The sequence below is a fragment of the Antennarius striatus genome, chromosome 21, assembly GCF_040054535.1.
Source record: "Antennarius striatus isolate MH-2024 chromosome 21, ASM4005453v1, whole genome shotgun sequence".
In the NCBI taxonomy this organism is placed as follows: domain Eukaryota; kingdom Metazoa; phylum Chordata; class Actinopteri; order Lophiiformes; family Antennariidae; genus Antennarius; species Antennarius striatus.
Genome location: NC_090796.1, coordinates 17,077,469 through 17,095,000, shown reverse-complemented (window position 1 = coordinate 17,095,000; position 17,532 = coordinate 17,077,469). Strand labels below are relative to the sequence as shown.

Sequence of the window (17,532 nt, the reverse complement as noted above, 5' to 3'; positions counted from 1 at the left end):
AAGTGTGAGATTTGGTGCGAGGCTGTGAAAGAGGAATGAAAAGAAGGAATAATTCAGGGATGTATTTTGGGAGAAAGTGTCAAGTATCTGGGGGACAGATCTGTGAATAGAAGCAGACATCAGGCAACTGCAGGACTTGTCTGTCTTTGCCAGAGGGCCCAAACCCCAGGTCCCCCACCTCCCACCCTGGACCACATGGATCCTTGGCTCTGGCAACCCCACATCGCAGCGATCCAGGCTGCCAGAGGGCAGGAAGGATGGAGGAAGAGGGAAAAAGGAGCCATAAAGTAGAGGTGGAAAAAAACAAGATGACTGCGAGATGAGTACGAACAAAAAAAAAAGGAGAAAGAAGAGGGATGAAGGGAGGGACGCTAATTAAAAGTAGCGCCGTGAAAACACGCAGGGCTTTATTGGGAGAGGAGTTATTATCTGTGAGGAAGATGAGGATGAGTGACTCCCTGCTGACTCCACAGACCTCACCTCTCCCTCATCATCCTCTGGAAGAAACACTACAGGTAGATGTCGGCGGCGGCGGCTCGCTCGGCGCCGCGTCAGCGTTTCTCCTCCTTCCCAGTGGAAGTCCACAGAGTGGAACCAGCGTGACCCCCGAGGAAAAATCCACCGAGGAAGAAAAAAAAGGAACACATCTGAGCCAATTAGCCTGAAATCGCCACCATCGTTATTTCAAGGACTCCCCGCGCTTCCTGTGGACGACAGGAAGAAAGGATCGCCTCGCTCTTCCCCGATGAGCTGAGTGATGTCTGAATGAAACCTGGTGGCGCCAATGAAAGACGTTCAGACTGGTTTTATTCCCGGGTGAGCGATTTAATCCTAATCTGGATGAAGGCCACGATCGTCCAGCGTCACCACCGGAAAGCTAACGCTAAACCGCTGCTAACAGGAAGCGGCCCGGCGATTCCAACCCTCCAAACATCACGCGCTCAGCGATATTAGCGAGGTGTTTGTGCAGCATCCAAAGGAAGCGTAAAAGACGACACCCCCACACCCCCCCACACCCACAGCCGGCTCGCCCTGCTGTCGTCTGGCAGAGGATGCAGCGCCCGACTACTGAGCAGCATCTTTCCTCGGGCTGTGAGACTCCTGAACTCATCCTCCTCGCTCCACGTTTGAAAAGTTTATTTCTCTGATATTATTTATTCATCAGTTTGTTTAGTTTTTGTTATCTTTATTTTAAACTTTTAAGTTTGTACAGTCTTTTTGATGTCACGTTGATTTAAATATTGCTGATCTACAACCTCCTCTGCTCACCAATAAATGCCCTTCCGTTCCGTCTTCATCTCTTAATTCCATAAAGAAGCGGTCAGATGTTGTGTTGTTTTTTTTTAACACTCCAATGTTTGGAATTAAAACCTGTCTCTATGTTTGCCCCCCCCCCCCCCAGCTGAGAGAAACAGACGCCAACCTGGGCAAGAGTTCTCGCATCCTTACCGGCATGCTGCGAAGGTAAGAGGCAGGTAGGGACCTGGTTTCTTGCACCTCTCCGTATGCGTCCCGCTCCAACCGAGCCCCCGCCGTCTCATTAAGTTTATAATTAGATCAAAGTGCTTCCTCCCCTCTTAGAATAATCACTCTCTACGCCGATGATGTCGCTTTTTACCAACGGATCGACAAACAGACGACGGAATGAACGGAAACTTATTTCACCCCTACTTTTAATTGATTTAATCTGCGGCGGTGTGTTCGAGGGCGTCGGTGTTTAGAGCGTCCGGCCGGCGTCGGCTGCACACGTCTCCGTTCTTTCCTCCGTTTTCCTCCCCCTCCTTTGTCGCTCTAACAACACACATCTGAGTCGTCTTTGTCTCTCACGTTCGCCGGTTCACGCCTGGTACAATCACAAGCATTCACACAGCCGTGTCTCACACACACACACACACACACACACACACACACACACACACACACACGGACACACTCCGTAATGTCTTGTCACATCTCCATTTCATAAAGTGCTTGTGTGCCGGCCCCCCTCTCATCCGTGACGCCACGGTTTTTTGTTTCCCGCTCCCTTCTTTTCTAGTTTCCCTCCCCGCTGTCGCCCCACTGTGGGTTTTGATTAAGAGTAATATGTAAATGACACACACTAAATGTAAAACCCCCCCGCCCAGGAAGGAAGTGCCAATTGAAATAGATGCTTCAGTGCCCGGAGACAATTTGGAGGGCGGCTCGCGGGGCGGCCGGCGGTTAGCGGCGGCGAAGGCCTGAGGAGGGCTGTGACGCCGACTGTAACCAATATTTCTGCATATGTCTCCATTTTGTCAAGTCTGATTATGGGAGGATGGGGGAGGATGAAGGAGGGGGTCGAGGGGGGGTCGGCTCGCCTGGTATGTCACCCAAAGCTGTCCTGAAATCATTCATCATCCCTCCTCCTCCTCCTCCTCGTCTGCTGCTGAAGTAAATAACACACTTATTTCAATATTATCATATTAATGTTAAAGTTCAGCTGTCACCTAATGGGCGGGCTTAATCAGACGTAGCATTTACAAGCCCCGCCCCCCCTCCAACGCCGGTTAGCACCGCTCTCAAATCAGGATTTATGAGGGCCTCCCGAAGCAGGACAGAGCCGCCTCCTTTCTGCGTGATGGAAGCGGCATGCGTACACACACACACACACACACACGCACACACACACACACACACACACACACACACACACACACACACACACACACACACACACACACGGCGTTCCATTCACTGTTTGAATAAGAGAGAAGGGTTTTGTTGTGAGGTCGCGGGCTGGAAACGTCAAATCTGAAGTCATTTCTAAGCAGAGAGGAAGAACTGAGAGAGAAACTATGGTTCAATGAGGCCTCACCCCCCCACCCCCCTCCCCTTCCAATTCCACCCCCCACCCTCCCGTCCACCCCCCCTCCCTTTAAGGCAATCCTTCCTCATTCCGCCTTTCATTTCATTATTTGCTCCTCCAATTTTCTGCCTTTTGATTAATCGTGTGTTTGTGTTGGACGTCAAAGCAATGGTGGTTGTGGGTTTTGAAGTGGGGGGGGTGGGGGTTGATGGAGTAGGGGTGGGGGTGATTGGTGGGTTGTTCTCCACCTGTTTGTCTCAGCTCTAGAATAAGTGGCCTAAAAGACAGTTTGACGTTAAAGCTAGATTTCATCTTCATCCACTCCAATCAACAGGAAGTCAAGGAAATGTTTCTGGAACCCCGCTGCAATAAAACGACGGACGGACGGATGAATGAAAAAAGGAGAATAAAGCTTAAGAATCAGAAATTCTGATTTAAATTTAAATTAAATTCAAATTCTAGTATCTGGTGGTCATCTATGTTTAATCTGTCGCTGATCCAGATAATAATCTGGATTTTTCAGACCACTATGTGAACGGAACATCTGTATTTAGCTCCTGCCTGTCTGGAAACACGATCATCTGGGACTCATAACGGGGTTTGGAGTCGTCTACTAACGATATCTTTATCTAAAAATATCCAGATGAATGGGTTTATTTGCTGGTTTCTGGTGTGGATCCAGTTCTGGTGGTTTTGGCGAGGTGTTTGGGGTTGGGGGGGGGGTTGGTGGAAGTCAGCTTCCTGCAGAGCGTTTAAGTAGTTCTTGTAATTTTCAACTGGATTTAAACGCTGCTGTTGTATTTGCGTCCAGGCCAGGAGGTTAGCATCAACAGCTCAGATAAATAGCGTTTATTAAACTCCGGCGCGTCTCCTAGAGTGTCTCTGTGTTGAAGTCGCACCTCTTCCTGCGTCGTCTCTACGGCGTGGACGGCGTCGCCCCAGCTGAGAAACAATTAGACACTCATTAAAGTCGCTGTCAGGGTTCAAGGAAGCCAATTAACTCAAAGACGGAGAGGCGGCTATCGCTACGACGACCAAACATTCACACGCAAACACCTCCAATAACTGTTGCTTTGTTTGAAAACGAGTCTCTCCAAACGTCTGACTGTGAAACTCATCACTGCCACTGGGGGTAATTAGTGTAAAAGCGTCTGTCAGGGCTGCTGATTGGCTGCTGCTTGATGACTTGTCTCATTACCACCGAGACGCTCGTCTGCAGACGCTGGTGGAGTGACGGGCTTCCAGGGCATCAACTCGCTTAATTTTTAATTTAATTTATGGAATCCTTTGGGTTTTAATTATTCCTGACTTACACGTGGGTTCCCAATGAGGCAGGAAGTCCATCCTGACACGATCCGGGGGTCTATAATCACCCCATTATCTATTTAAACGCTCGTTATTCCCTTCAAACTCCTGAGAGAACTTCACTCGTTGGAGAGACGGGGACAGGACGCCGAGGGGACGATTCCACCTTTCAATCGGGACGACTTGACCTCCCCAGGGGGGAGAGGAAACAGAACCAGGATGGGGGCTGTTCTGTCCCGGTTGCAGGAAGACGATAAGAACGGAGTCGTTTAGCGCACGCTAACACCAGTGCCACGCTTTTCACAGATTTAAAGTCTTCATGACCGTCCAGTTTGATCAGCTTTGATCAGCGTTTGGGTTTCCGTCCGGTCCGTGAGGGGGGGTCGGATCTCTGTCGTACCTTTTTGATGATGCTGACGACTTCCTGTCAAAAAACAAAACGGTCCTGCCTTCCTACCGCCGTCACCAACATCTGAAGCATCTCCATCGTTTGGGAACGGGATGCAGCTCCAGACCCACTTCGGACCACTGGGGGGCTCCTGGCAGCTTCATGGAAGCAAGGGTGGGGGGGGCCGTGAAGGGGCAATGAAGCAGCGATGGAGGGACGGAGGAACGGAGGCAGCGGGGGGTGGGTGGGTATATTTTGAAGCAGAGGGGTTGTCTGCTCTCGCTGGCAGCTGATCCCACATGCAGGTGGTCGACTCCGTCGCCAGGCAGATCAAAAAGTCAAGGCCCCGGGTGGACCCCCCCTTTGAAATGGGAATGGGGCCTGGATATCAGACGGAAAACATAAGCAAGCTCCCAGCCACAGAAGCGCTCCATATTCATGGCTGGGACTGGGAGTAGCCAGAGCCTTCAGAGGAGGACTCGTCCACACTCTGGACACTGATTAAGAGATCAGCCCCCCCGAGCTGCCGGGGCCAGGATGAGGCGCTAGCTCACAGCTAACGCGGCCACGGAGCCTGAAACGTGAACGAGAACGTTTGGGAACCTTCCTATAATTACATCGACGTGTTCGTTGGTGGTGAAGATTCACAAGAAACCGTCGGTTCCTCGTGTGTTTGACCCAAAAGTGAACCAAAAGTGAAGTTCGTGGCCCCGGAAAGGAACTCCTGATTCCTTGAGATCAATAAGTTGGCAAAGACACCCTTCCTCTCTGTCCGTCTGTTTGGAATATTAACTACTGGGGTATGTAGGTCACTTCGTTAATGGGATTCAGTCCAGCGCTGGGCTATGTTGGGATCGAGTCTTGGGACCTTCTTGAAGTCTTTCTGTGTAGTCGAACAAAAAGGTTTGATTTGTTTAATTGCGGCTAAAAGAAGGAGCAGATTGCCTTCACGTGTTTCGTCTCCTTGTTTTCCCGCTTCGTTTCTCTTCATTTATTTATCCGTCGCCTCGTTTTTTGGGCGGTCTAGAGGAGGAGTCTTGACCCTACGATGGGTCACCATCGCAGACGCTCCTATCCGTCGTTCCCGCCTGTTTTCAGGTATTCCGTGTTCATGACGGTGTGTAAGGCCTGCTTGCCCTATTTTGTGTGACGGTTGAACTCGGGCTTCGTGTTTCCCGTCCCGGGGGTGTCGGCTCGCTCCCCAGTGGACCCCCCCCCGCCTCTCTGATCTCCTCTCCATGCTGCCGCCGCGGTAATTCCATGTGCTGCGTTTAAACACATTCCCTTTGCTTTGCAATTTGTTCAGCCTGGCATCATTACCCCCCCAAACCCCCCTGCGTCCCTACGGGTCGATGCTACCCCCGGCCTCTAGGGTTGAATTCTACGCTTTTCATGTCCGGTCTGTTTCATGCTGGCAGAAGAGCAAAGTCCTAAAGCGAGTCACCCCGCCGTAACCCCCCCCCGAGCTGCAGTTCCAACACGCATGTGTGCACACGGAAGATGGAACACAGTTAGCATGTTAGCATCCGTTAGCGGGGGCTGGTAGCTTTACGAGACGGGAAAAAGTTGGAATCGAGGATGCTTACATGGATGCTAACGTTACATTTACACCGTTTTTAGCATTGTGCTAAACAGACATGCCCGATGCCGATGCTCAAACATCCCATAATTTATTCAAAAGTATAATTCCACTTTAACTCTTCCTCTTTGTTAGCAAAATGGCGTTTCGCTTTCAAGGAAGTGTTTTACCGCGCTTGACTGGACGCCGTCTCACTGACGCAGCGCCACCAACACTTCCTCATGTTTTAAGCGTTTCATAGAGCACTGGGGTCAAAAGTCCAACGTTTTCCTGAAATGTTGGACAATCTTGATGCTTTCTGTGAATATTGATCCCAGATATCACCAATAATCCATCTCCTGGACTTCATTTGAAGATAAAAGTCTCCCAGGTTATTTTTATGTCGACAGAGGCAATAATCCAGACGTATTTTTGATATTAAACTACTGCTGTATTTTTACTTTCTGTGGTTTGAGTGTCAGATACGTGTGTGTGTGTGTGTGTGTGTGTGTGTGTGTGTGTGTGTGTGTGTGTGTGTGTGTGTGTGGTTTTTTGGACATCGTAGGTACTTCCTGATGTTCACGCTGCTGCTGGGACGATGACAGGGTCGGCCTCAGCCTCATTACTCGCTGCTCCTCAGCCAAACAAGCCGGCGCTGCCACCGCTCTTCCTCACCCCCTCCTGCCTCATCCCTGTCTTCTACCTCTCTTTTCCTCCACCTTGCCCATTAGAGAGTGCTGATGGGACGTTTTTTGCAGAAAGAGAGAAAGATGCACACACACACACACACACACACACACACACACACACACAAGAGGTTGTTGACAAGGGCAAAGACGTGTTGTTGTTTTATATAAGGGATGCATTTGTCTGTTGAGGATTGACTCACTCAGCCGGCTGCCAGAGCCCCCTTTTTCCTCCCGACGTGTCTCCCCTTCCTCTATTGTCTCGCCAAGTCGCAGGTTTATTTTTCTTCACAGGTCAGGACGGATCGGAATCCTAATTATTCTCCGAGGTGCCGGTGAGAGTCGGGGACAGCTAGCTTTAGGGACGCTAATCCGTTTCGGCAATCAAACCACAGCGAGGGAGAGTTTGAGTCGAGTGATGACATCATCACCTGACTCCTCCAAAGCGACAGGGCGGGGGTCGCCCTGACGCGACATTGAGGCGATGGTTCGCTCGACCTCGCTCATACGGTCCCCAGCTGATGGACCCCCCCACCACCACCACCGCCCCCCCCATCCTTTAACCCTGACAGACTGTCGTTCTGACGAGATGACTGGAGATCAGTGGCGCTCTCATCCCTTGAAGTGGCTCCAGGTGTCACTCCAAGGGCACCCCCCCCCCGTTTGATCCGCCGTCGAGCGCCTGTCGGCGGCCGCCCGCCTCTGATTTCCCCCGGTCAGAGGGGAAACAAGCGCTCCTGTCCAAAAAGTTCCACTTTTTCACTTTTTGAGTGACAGGAAGTGAGCGGCGGCTGTGGAGCCCAGGGTCGCCATGGGAACCCAGTGTTTGTCGTCATCGTTGTTGTTGCTCACGTTTAGGGAACACACTGATTGGATTGGCTCTGACATGTGATTGACTTGTCTGCGATGTTGCCCCGCCCACCATCAACCAGGCCCCGCCCCTTTATCATGAGATTAAAACGATGTTTAGTGAGTTTAGTGAGTTTTAGTCTCTTGGTAGGAACCAATCACAGCGCCGTTAGATTAGCGATAACAGCCCCACACGTCCCCCCTGGAGGGGGAGATAGGGGTGGGTAGGGGGGCATCCTATAGCAGAGATCTTGCCCCAACAGAGGAGGAAACAGACTCCACATCAGATTTAGCTCGGGCGGCTCCACTGATCGCGCCGTGGGCCTCGTCTGAGGAAGAAAGGGGCCTCCTCCTCCTCCTCCTCCTCCTCTTCCTCCTCCTCCTCTTCCTCCTCTTCCCCCTCCTCCTCCTCCTCTTCCTCCTCCTCTTCCAGAGGAGATCCCCGTCTTCAGTGAGGAGGCGCCCCAACACAAAGCTCAGATGAAACAAGATGGAGGAGAGCGTCCGTACGTCAGCATCCTTCCTCCCTTTCATTTTATCACCCCCCCCCCTGCTGTGAGCCTCTGTAGAAATTACAGGTGAGATCTGTGTCTGTGGCAGGGCCTGCCTTCCGTCTGGTGGGAGCAGGGGTGTGTGCGTGTGTGTGTGTGTGTGTGTGTGTGTGTTTGCAGAGTTGTTTGTGGCGCTCTTCTCTTTGTGTGTCTGCCGATAACTTATTCAGTGCGGGGGGGGGGCGCATTCATCCAGGGGTTGAGCGCGGGCGTCCGTCAAGACGGAAAAATAATGAGGCGACAGCGGCGCAGAGGAGAGCTTCCTCCCTCCGCCTGGGTCGCACCCCCCCACACACACACACGCACCTCCTCCCCCCTCATTCCTCTCCTCTTCCTCCTCCTCGCCTCCCATTATTAGCAGATTTAAATAGATAATAGGGGTGTGTGTGGGGTGGTGGTGGTGGGGGGGGACGTTTTTAAACAATTACAGCCGATCACGTCGCCTCTCATCCCGCTGGTGTTCCCTCCCAGCATGCCTTTGTGCAGATGTACGCCTCAACAGCTGCCCGGACTGCGGAGGAATCCCACGTCTTCACACCCGTTCACACCCGGAAATGTTGAGGAGCGGAATTCCAGCAGGATGACATCAACGGAGCGCCGCTGGGCCAACGAAAGACTCCGGCGGTGACGTGTTTCAGCTCTCAGGCGATTTAAAAACTTATTTTTAATCAAGATGCGGACGGCGTCGGATCCCGTCTGTCTGGTTAAAGCGTGGATGTGATCGACGGTTGTCTCGACGGGTCGGCTTCGCCCCCTTTCTTCTTCTTCTGTAGCGTCTCATGGAGGTTTTGCACCCTTAAGCGTTGCACCTTCTCTTGCACCAAAGGTACAAGTCGGAAATGTTCCTGGACTCAGTTGCAAGTGTGAGAAGCTTAAAAAACCACTTGGAACGCCTGAAAGGTTATCCCAGTAATTTACCGGGAACACGGTGTGAACGAGGCTCCGCGTTCCTGCCAGGATAAAGTGGCTCCCGCCCAAAAAAACCCTTCCTTATATTTCCAGTCAGCTCTCATTTAGTGCTTCCTTTCAGCATCAGAGTCCATTCTTTGGCTGGAAGCATTCAGTGGCATCTCGCGGTGGGAAGTGGAGACCTCGGCTCCGTGTACACTTGAACCGCATGAATCCGAATTATGACAAATAAGAACCTCATACAAAAGCATGTTCTCCATTCCCTAACAAAGACATCTCAGTACTTTCTCAAACTGCCGTCACCCCGACAGAACAAGTCAGCTGTCTCAGTCGTGTTTGGATCAGGATAAATGCTTAAGTATGGTGTTTGCTGCTATTGTTGTTGCCCCTCAGATCCTCTCTTTGGCAGAGTGCAAGAGCTTGAAATATTTACAAATGCTGAATTTTGGCTCATTGTTTTTCTTTTTAATATTTTCTTCTAACCCATCAATCATTTACGGCGCCTCTGTATGTCTGTATTTCATCCTGGCAGACCCCCAGGATGGTGCAATGAAGCAAAGGCGGTGCATTGCTGCTGCGTTGTTGTTGATGGCATAAAAGATCTTCTTTATCACAATGGGCAAAACAATAAAAAAGGATGTGAAAAGGTTGCGAGGCGAGGCATTCACAAGTATTGGGATTTAAGAGGAGCCCCCCCATCAAAATACTTAACGCATGGCCTCTTTTCTCTGCAAAGACTTCTAACCTTGAATGCTTTTATACTAAACCCAAAAATAGAGTTTTATTTGTTGTAATCCAAAAACTGGAAGGCAAAAGGACAGACCCGATCACCTCGCTCATCCCTTACTTTGGTTTGGCGGTGCTCGCTGTGAAGGGCGATCCGTGATGTGTAAATCACAGTTTGACAAGAAATATAGAAAATGGAGCGTTCAGGAGCTCTGATTTGCCAAAACGATCTCACAATGAAGTCCACTATTAACCACAAACTCAATCTCAAACTTTCTACAATTCTCCCAAGTGTCAGGATAGAAAAATCAGACGCACAATTAATACACAGAATGAGAGATAACAGGAGTTCAGAGGAGCGTTACGTCTTTTCTGAGCCGTCTGTTTGTTCTGGTTTCATTAATGACATTTCTTCTCAGTTTCCGAGGCTTTAAAAGCCGTTTTTTGCTGCTTCCATCACATCAACTCCAAGAATCGACTCCATCTATCCCAGCCTTGATCAGTTTAATGAGATGATCAGCATTATTTCCAGACTGCTTCTGTTGCATTATTAGAAAAGCTTAAAGGAATCAAACGATCATTATTGATCACCTCAGAGCGTTCATCATTTTTTTAGCTCGTTTATAGAACGTTTTAGGTTTCAATCCCACACAAAAAAGGGGTCTATTTTTACCAAATTTGCCAGAACTAGATTCTCTTCATTTAAATGCGTAGTTGGTGGATGGATTCAACATCAGTGAGACCGTATCTCGTTCTTTACCACGTTGGCGGATGGATACAACATCAGCTGACCCTGACTCTGCATGCTAACATGTAGCCGGTGCTTTCCCGGGTAGAATCGGGGTCGATGCTCATTTCATTCTGGTTCTGCTGCCTCAGAATGTGACAAATAAAGGAAAGAAAAAGCGATGGATTGTCCGTTACTTGAATTAGCGGGCGCTAACAATGACTTGGGCATGACCACAGAGACGTGTTGTTACGCCCGCTGGAACAGTGTTGGTCTCTGTTTGTGCGTTGCTATACTGTGTGACACAGGTCGTTTTGTTGGTCTCGGTCTCGTCTTTGTCCAGGGGTGTGTTCCGGGGAAACTCTGGTCAGACGTTTAAATCCTAACGGTCTTCCCTCCTTTATCCGCGGCGGACGCCTCAAACCATCGTCTGTTGCCGCCACAGTCGTAAGGACTGAGCGAGTCGGGCCGCAAAAGATCTCCTCTTGATCAGCGAGGAAAACCCCGGCGAAGTCCGATACCCATAGATTCCGTTTTTAGCCCAGAGATCACAGGAAGATTTCTCCAAGTTGTGTAATTAGACGGTTTGTAGTTAATCCTACGGGACCGGCTGGCAGGGACGTCTCTCCGCTCTAAAGTTCTTCTCTGGTAGCATCTTTAACTTGTCCTCCAGGCTTTAAAATCTTTTTATTGCTTCAAGAAGAGGGGTAATTACTCAACGCTCTCATACCTTGATACGCTCATCGTCTGTGAAGGGATTCTCCCGTGGAATACCCTGGCTGGAGAGAGTCGGTGCACGTTGGGGCTTTTGTTGGCCCCGCCGTGGCTTTTTGGGGAGTGAACCGGCGGCTGCATGGCTGGTAATGACAGGTTCCATGTTGCCGGTGGCTTGCGGCCCACTGCGCTGTTTGTTTGGAGAGGGGTGCTCGGCCGTGAAGTGCTGGCCCAGCTGGCAGCGGCTTCCATTGCCCCTTTGGCCCGATGGCTGGGGCATGTTTGGCCCACACCAGCCAGTCAGACTGGCATCCAGCAGGCGGTTGGAGGAGTTGGGGGGGCTGTTGGCTGAGCACCCTGGTGCGAAGCCAGGCCTGCTGCCAACTGCAAGAAGACTTCCCCGCTCACAGCACCATCTCCACGTCTCTGTGGCGACAGGGATCTCAGTTTGCACCTCAAGGGTCAACATCATCCCACCGCGATCTGTCTCAACAACCTCGCTCACAGAACAGCACCGAAAAACTTTGCATGTGTATATTTTTATCTTTTTTTTCCCTACCCATTCCTTCTGGCAGATAGTCTTTCTTTTTGCGGACAGCAACACAAGCCTGGATTTAAGACAGCTGACCACTCATTTTGTTGTTGGGTTTTTTTTTTATTATTGAATTTCTGAGTACCCCTGAAGTGCATCACACCACAAAAATATGTTGTTTGCACAGACATACATACACTTTACAGTCCAAAAAAAGTTCGCTTGCCTATCTCACACTCGCTGAAGTTCTTTCCAGGCAGTGGATATTCAGAACGCTGCCCTATAAAGCTCTGCTTTAGGATTATTTCCTCTTCATGAGCTGTAAATATAAACGTCAGGCTCTAATTTGATCTAAAGATAATTGGAGATGTCTTTAGATGCGATCCCATTTGATATCAGGCTACAAGCAGTTTGCCCTGACCTTTCTGACCCATACAAAACCGGTTAACTCTCACCCTGGTTTGGAATCTTACTAGAACTTTCACTAGTTAGAGAATCTTCTACAAAAACATTTCTGCAGCGAGCGGCGCTGAACACAGCCTGGTTGCCACAAAAATAGCCCCTGCTCTTTCTAAACCATCACTTAGAGCCCTGAAAAGCATCGGCTCCCAAAATTTACAGCTGGTTTGTTTATTTTCTGAGTGTTTGCCGGGTCACATGGGTCCACCATGTCAGGCCCCACCCCGTCCGTGTTCCGATGGCGCCAGGGCTAACACTGGTCCAGTGTTGAAGCGGAGGACATGGAGGCCTTGGCCTAGCATCCTGGTGTCACTTTCCCAGCCTGTTGGTGGAGCCGGCCCGTCCCCTGGTTCTCCTCAGCCGACCCCGACGCGTCAGCGACTATCACACACTCGCAAGGAGCCAGAAACAAATGTTTTCCTACCGTTACCGTCGCCCGACCTGCGTCCGTTGACCCGGCTCACACCAAGTCGCTCAGACGCGCGCCCGGCTCGTCTTTATTTCACAAGACGTCAACGCACGCCCATCTCGTCCAAAAGTTCCCCTGTGGTATGGCGTTTCAAACCCATTCCTAAACACCGGTTTCGTTTCGCCCCATCTTTAATTACATCGTTTGCTGGAGACCGAGGCGGGGAGTTCGAAGCAAAGCACCATGTTAGCAAAAGCGTATAATAGCGAGGGACGCCACAGCTGGAGGACAGCGGGTCGAGACCGGGGAGGAAATTCAGACCAAAGGAAAGATTGAGGTGTCAATAAGACTTTAAAAGAAGAGTTAGCGACGCGCTAGGACAGGGGGGTCAAACTTATGTTGACCCCCATGAGGGCCACATCAGCATCACGGCTGTAATCAAAGGGCCAGATGTAACTAATAAATGTAAGTAAATGTAACTCAGTGTAATGTAACATAAACGTAACTACTCCTTAATGTTAAGTAACTCTGAATTTATGACTTATTCAAGTTACAAACATTACAGTTAGACAGAAAAAACATGTTTGTATGTTGCTCTATTATATTTGTCAGGTTATTAAACCCACAGAACTCCATCAATCAAGGATCAAACTATCAATCAATAAAGAAAAATAACATCAGACACAAGTTAGGACACTAACTTGGTTCAAAACGAGTTAAAATGGGCTGAATTATTGCATTGTGGGAAATGTAGTGTTTGCTCAAAGCACACTTTTGACCTATTTATTTTTAGAGACGTTGACCTTTTTTGCTCTCGGGGGCCACACAAAATGACATGGCGGGCCCCATTTGGCCCCCGGGCCGTGAGTTTGATACATGTGAACTTGGAGAAGACGTCATTCACCTGCATCTTTTAAAAACCAGTTAAGTACATACGTAGGTCAACTAGAACAGAGTAGAACACAACCTTCATCATCGTCACCTCAGAAGAAACTGAAGATCCGACTCCAAACGGTCCTCTGGCCGCTAACTCTTCAAGTATTATTCTTGTAACCACAGACGCGAACACGTTCCCTCTGCCGCCATGACCTCTGGACGACCCTCCAGACGTCGTCCCACATTCCCCGTCTCCGTATTAATCGTCCTTGGCGATGTATTTCACATTCATGGCAGCGCCATTAAAGCCCGTCTGTCACATCGTCGCCTCTGTTACCTTATTACTCAACATATTCCCAGTTGGCTTCAGAATCCAGCCATTGTCTGTCAATTAATTGCAGGCAGGCCAGTGTAAAACGGTCGGGCTGCATTCCAGCTGCACGGCGTGTTGGGTGTGTGACGCCGGCCTGAAGAGTGTCATTGTAGCCCCGGAGCCGTGGTGAAGCCTCCTCGCAGCGCCGTGACAAAGGCAGCTGTGAGGTCGCGCCCCAGGCCAGCGCCATCAGAGCCGGGGATGAGCAGAACAACAAGCCCTGTCAGATAATGGTGTAACAGCAGGATTGTTGGGCTTCATTTGTGCCAGGAATGTCCCCGGTTTAATGGCGACGCGCCGCTGTCAATTGACTCCAGCCGCTCGGACTTTAGCAGCGCTGCTCTGTTAGCGCGTTTAGCCTCTAGAATGGTGTGTGTTGGACGCTGATTTGAATTATTTCCCTTTCCTCAAACTTTAAGATGTCAGAAAGGTCAGCTGTTGGCTGTGAGACATAGATGTGGGAGGCGACATGATGTTTCACTGAAGCTGTTCTCGCCTCCCACTGAGACCTGTGTTATATAAACCTGATCAGAAATTCCCTGAGTTGTTTTTTTTGTTGTTCCTCTTTGTTTTATTAACTTTGGTTCTCGATATTTAGACCAAATCCCGGTTGGATTGACGGAGATTATTGAGGATTAACGAACGGACAGTCGCCTGTTTGGGATCTGGTTTCTGCAGCAACTTTTGCTACAGAGGTACCTCTACTTATGAAATCAATTAGTTCTGAAAGAAGTTTCTTAAGTAGAAAATTTTGTAAGTAGAGACGCGTTTTCCATGCAAATGCCCTAATCCATTCCAATCCCCCCAAAATTCAGACATAAATGTTTTATAAAGCATAAAAATGCATCAAAACATGTAACAAATACATGTTACGATTAGATTATTACACAATAAATGAGAGTTGTGCATAATGTAAAAAACAAAATAGAGTAAAGAATATTAATGACGGTCATTTCCCTTTTAACTGCTGCCCTCATTGTTTTTTGCCCTCTTTGGTTCATGCCCTCTTGCCCCACCATGAACAACAGAGTGAATTCCAGTCCTCCTCCTGAACTTCTCCAACCACCCACGCGACGCCTTAAACTCCTTATACTTCCTTTTGTTTTAATAACGTGGTGATTGTAGATGCATTACGGCCATATTCTTTGGTGAGATCAACCAAACGCATCCCTTTTTCAGGCTTTTCTATCATCTCTTGCTTTGTTTGTACGGACAAAAAACTCTTTTCTTCGTCTTTTCTTTTCCTCTTTTCTCCGTCACTTTCTTGGGGTCCATAGTGAATACTCTAAAAGTTAATATATTTACCTAAAACTATCAGAACACCTCATGGGTTGAGTGCGCTGCATAGACACCTATCTAGCTAAGAGGTCCCTCTTAGCCAATGGGATGCCAGGATGCTAGATAACAGCCAATGGCAGAGCAGCTATAAGAATGTTGCGTTCAGGAACCTGTGGGAGCTGCGAGTATCAGCCCATACCGTATTTTTACTTTTCGTAACTCGAAATTTCTTTCGTAACTAGAGGCAAAGTTTTCCTGTTGAGGCGTTTCGTTAGTAGAGGTATTACTGTACCTTTTTTTTTTTTTACTTCACATGCACTTTTTTTTTGGACCAATCAGAACAGAGGAGCTTCTCCAACCTGACCAGCTGATGCTCTCTCCTCTCACCCCGACCCCCCCTCCCTCGCTGCCGCCCCCCCGCCCTCTCTCCGGTAAACGTTAAGATCCAGGAGCGGATCAATGGCGGTGATCCTTTGATGTGCCAGCACGCATTACCAGCGCCAGCTTCTGATTGGAGCAGAGTGGCGGATCAATGCGGGCTGTAATTGGCTGACACAGGGAGGGGGGTGAGACTTTATTATCATTAATATTTAGACATGATGTGGGAGGACCGGCCGCAGCTAAGTGAACATCGGCGGTGCGAAGCGTTTGATCTCCGGAGATACGCAGATCGATGGCGGGTTGGTGGTGTGTGTGTGTGTGGGTGTGTGTGTGTGTGTGTGTGTGTGTGTGTGTGTGTGGTGGTGGTAGTGGGGGCCTCGACCAAAAGGACGTCGTGGAAGTGTGGCGAGCTGGATGAGCAAATTAGCGAAGCTCGCATCCTAGATTTTATCGGATTTCTCTCGGAAGTTTCCCTTCGGCTGGGGAGAGGTCACAACAGGCCTCAGTCACCCCCCACCCCGCCCACCCCCGTAGCTGAAATAACCGCCTGGTCGCTGTCAAGGGGGGGTGAAGTTTGAATCATTTTGGTCATTAGTGGATGTTTACAGACGTCCAGTGACCGGTGACCCCGTTCAGAGTTGTTTTTCTCTGTGGGATGGATTAGCTTAGCAATGAGGAGACGGGGGGGTGAGGGCGCGGGGGGGTAAATACAGAGACATTTAGCGTTTGTCTTTTTGACAGAACGATTGTTTGGGAGACGTAACAGAATCTGAGTGAGGAGGACGCCCTGCGACGCTCCAGGCGGCGTCCTGGGTGTCAACACACACAATGATGTCACCTAATCTCGCGGGCGGAGGAGGGGGTCAGGCCGTCTGATGGAACAGCGTGATGGGAGGGGGTGTAGCTTCATCATTGTACGTAGCAGGACAACGACAGGTGGCGGGTCTCACGCTAGCGGGCGTGTTAGCTTTCACGGCGGCGATCTGCTGCCTGATGTGGGACATCCAGGTCAGCGGGGACCTCCGATCCTGAAGGGGGCGCTGGTTTGTTTCATCAATCACTGATTCTGTGACGTGGAGCTGCGTTGGAATCAGACGTCTGTGTTTCTGTGACTCCAGACTCTACATGCAGGCAGTGATGCAGACTGTTGTGTTTTTTGGGGAAATGCATTATTGATGAACAACTAGCAAGGAAGTCAAAGTCGCTGCAGCCTTTTGAATGCAAACCTGCACCAAGGCCAAACACAGCAAACTTTTACAGACGTGATCTCAGTCGAGTCCGTGTTTACGATCTGTTCACGATGCCTTTTCACAAGTTTACAGATGCAGAACGTGTTCGTGTTGGATTTAGCGTCGTACACGCGTGCACTCATGATTGGAGCAGATTTTACTTCCAAGCTGACCTGAAAGGTTTTTAAAGTGTAATAAAAAACTTCCCGGGACTCGCGCCGTGGTTACAATCAGTTTTGTGCGAATCGTTCCGCTCGTTTCTACATAATCCTGCAGCCGCCTCCCAGACGGATGTCCTTTTCTCATTTCCATGGTTACCAGCGACGTGTTGATGACGGATCGTCTCGTAGCTTTCTGTTCCTTCTTGCGGTTGCAGCTCGTCGCCGTGCAGCAGTTTGTATCGTCGAGGGAAACTTTAGGGTTTCACAACAAACGTCTCGTTGTGTAACGTCTGGATTCAGAGGCTCGCACCTCCAGCCCCGACGGGGTGTGTTCACAACTACCACTTCAAATCACGCGCGTATCAATACAGGAAAAGAGCTGACATTTGCGTCCCCCCCCCCCCATCAATATTAAAAGCCGACCAACATCCGTGTGTGTCGGTCGTGTGTGTGTCGTCACACGTGTCCTGTGTTTGAGGCTCCTTCCCAACGATTCACGTTAACTCATCCCGCTTCGCTCGGAACTCTTTGCTGGGAATCTGTGCTTGTATAATTGTAGAAGTGGTGTGTGTGTGTGTGTGTGTGTGTTCCTGG

General features: G+C 49.7%; 1 protein-coding gene across 4 annotated transcripts in view; it reads left to right on the top strand.

The window, feature by feature from the left end:
• The window catches only part of vti1a (vesicle transport through interaction with t-SNAREs 1A), a 96,888-nt gene that overhangs the window by 64,420 nt on the left and 14,936 nt on the right, over positions 1 to 17,532 (top strand). For 2 of the 4 annotated variants that reach the window (XM_068305157.1, XM_068305156.1), the window contains one exon: positions 1,403 to 1,464. In XM_068305157.1, coding sequence (XP_068161258.1) covers positions 1,403 to 1,464 — 62 coding nt within the window. Of the gene's footprint in view, positions 1 to 1,402; positions 1,476 to 17,532 lie in introns of all 4 variants that reach the window. The other 2 variants (XM_068305160.1, XM_068305158.1) reach the window with 1 other exon arrangement.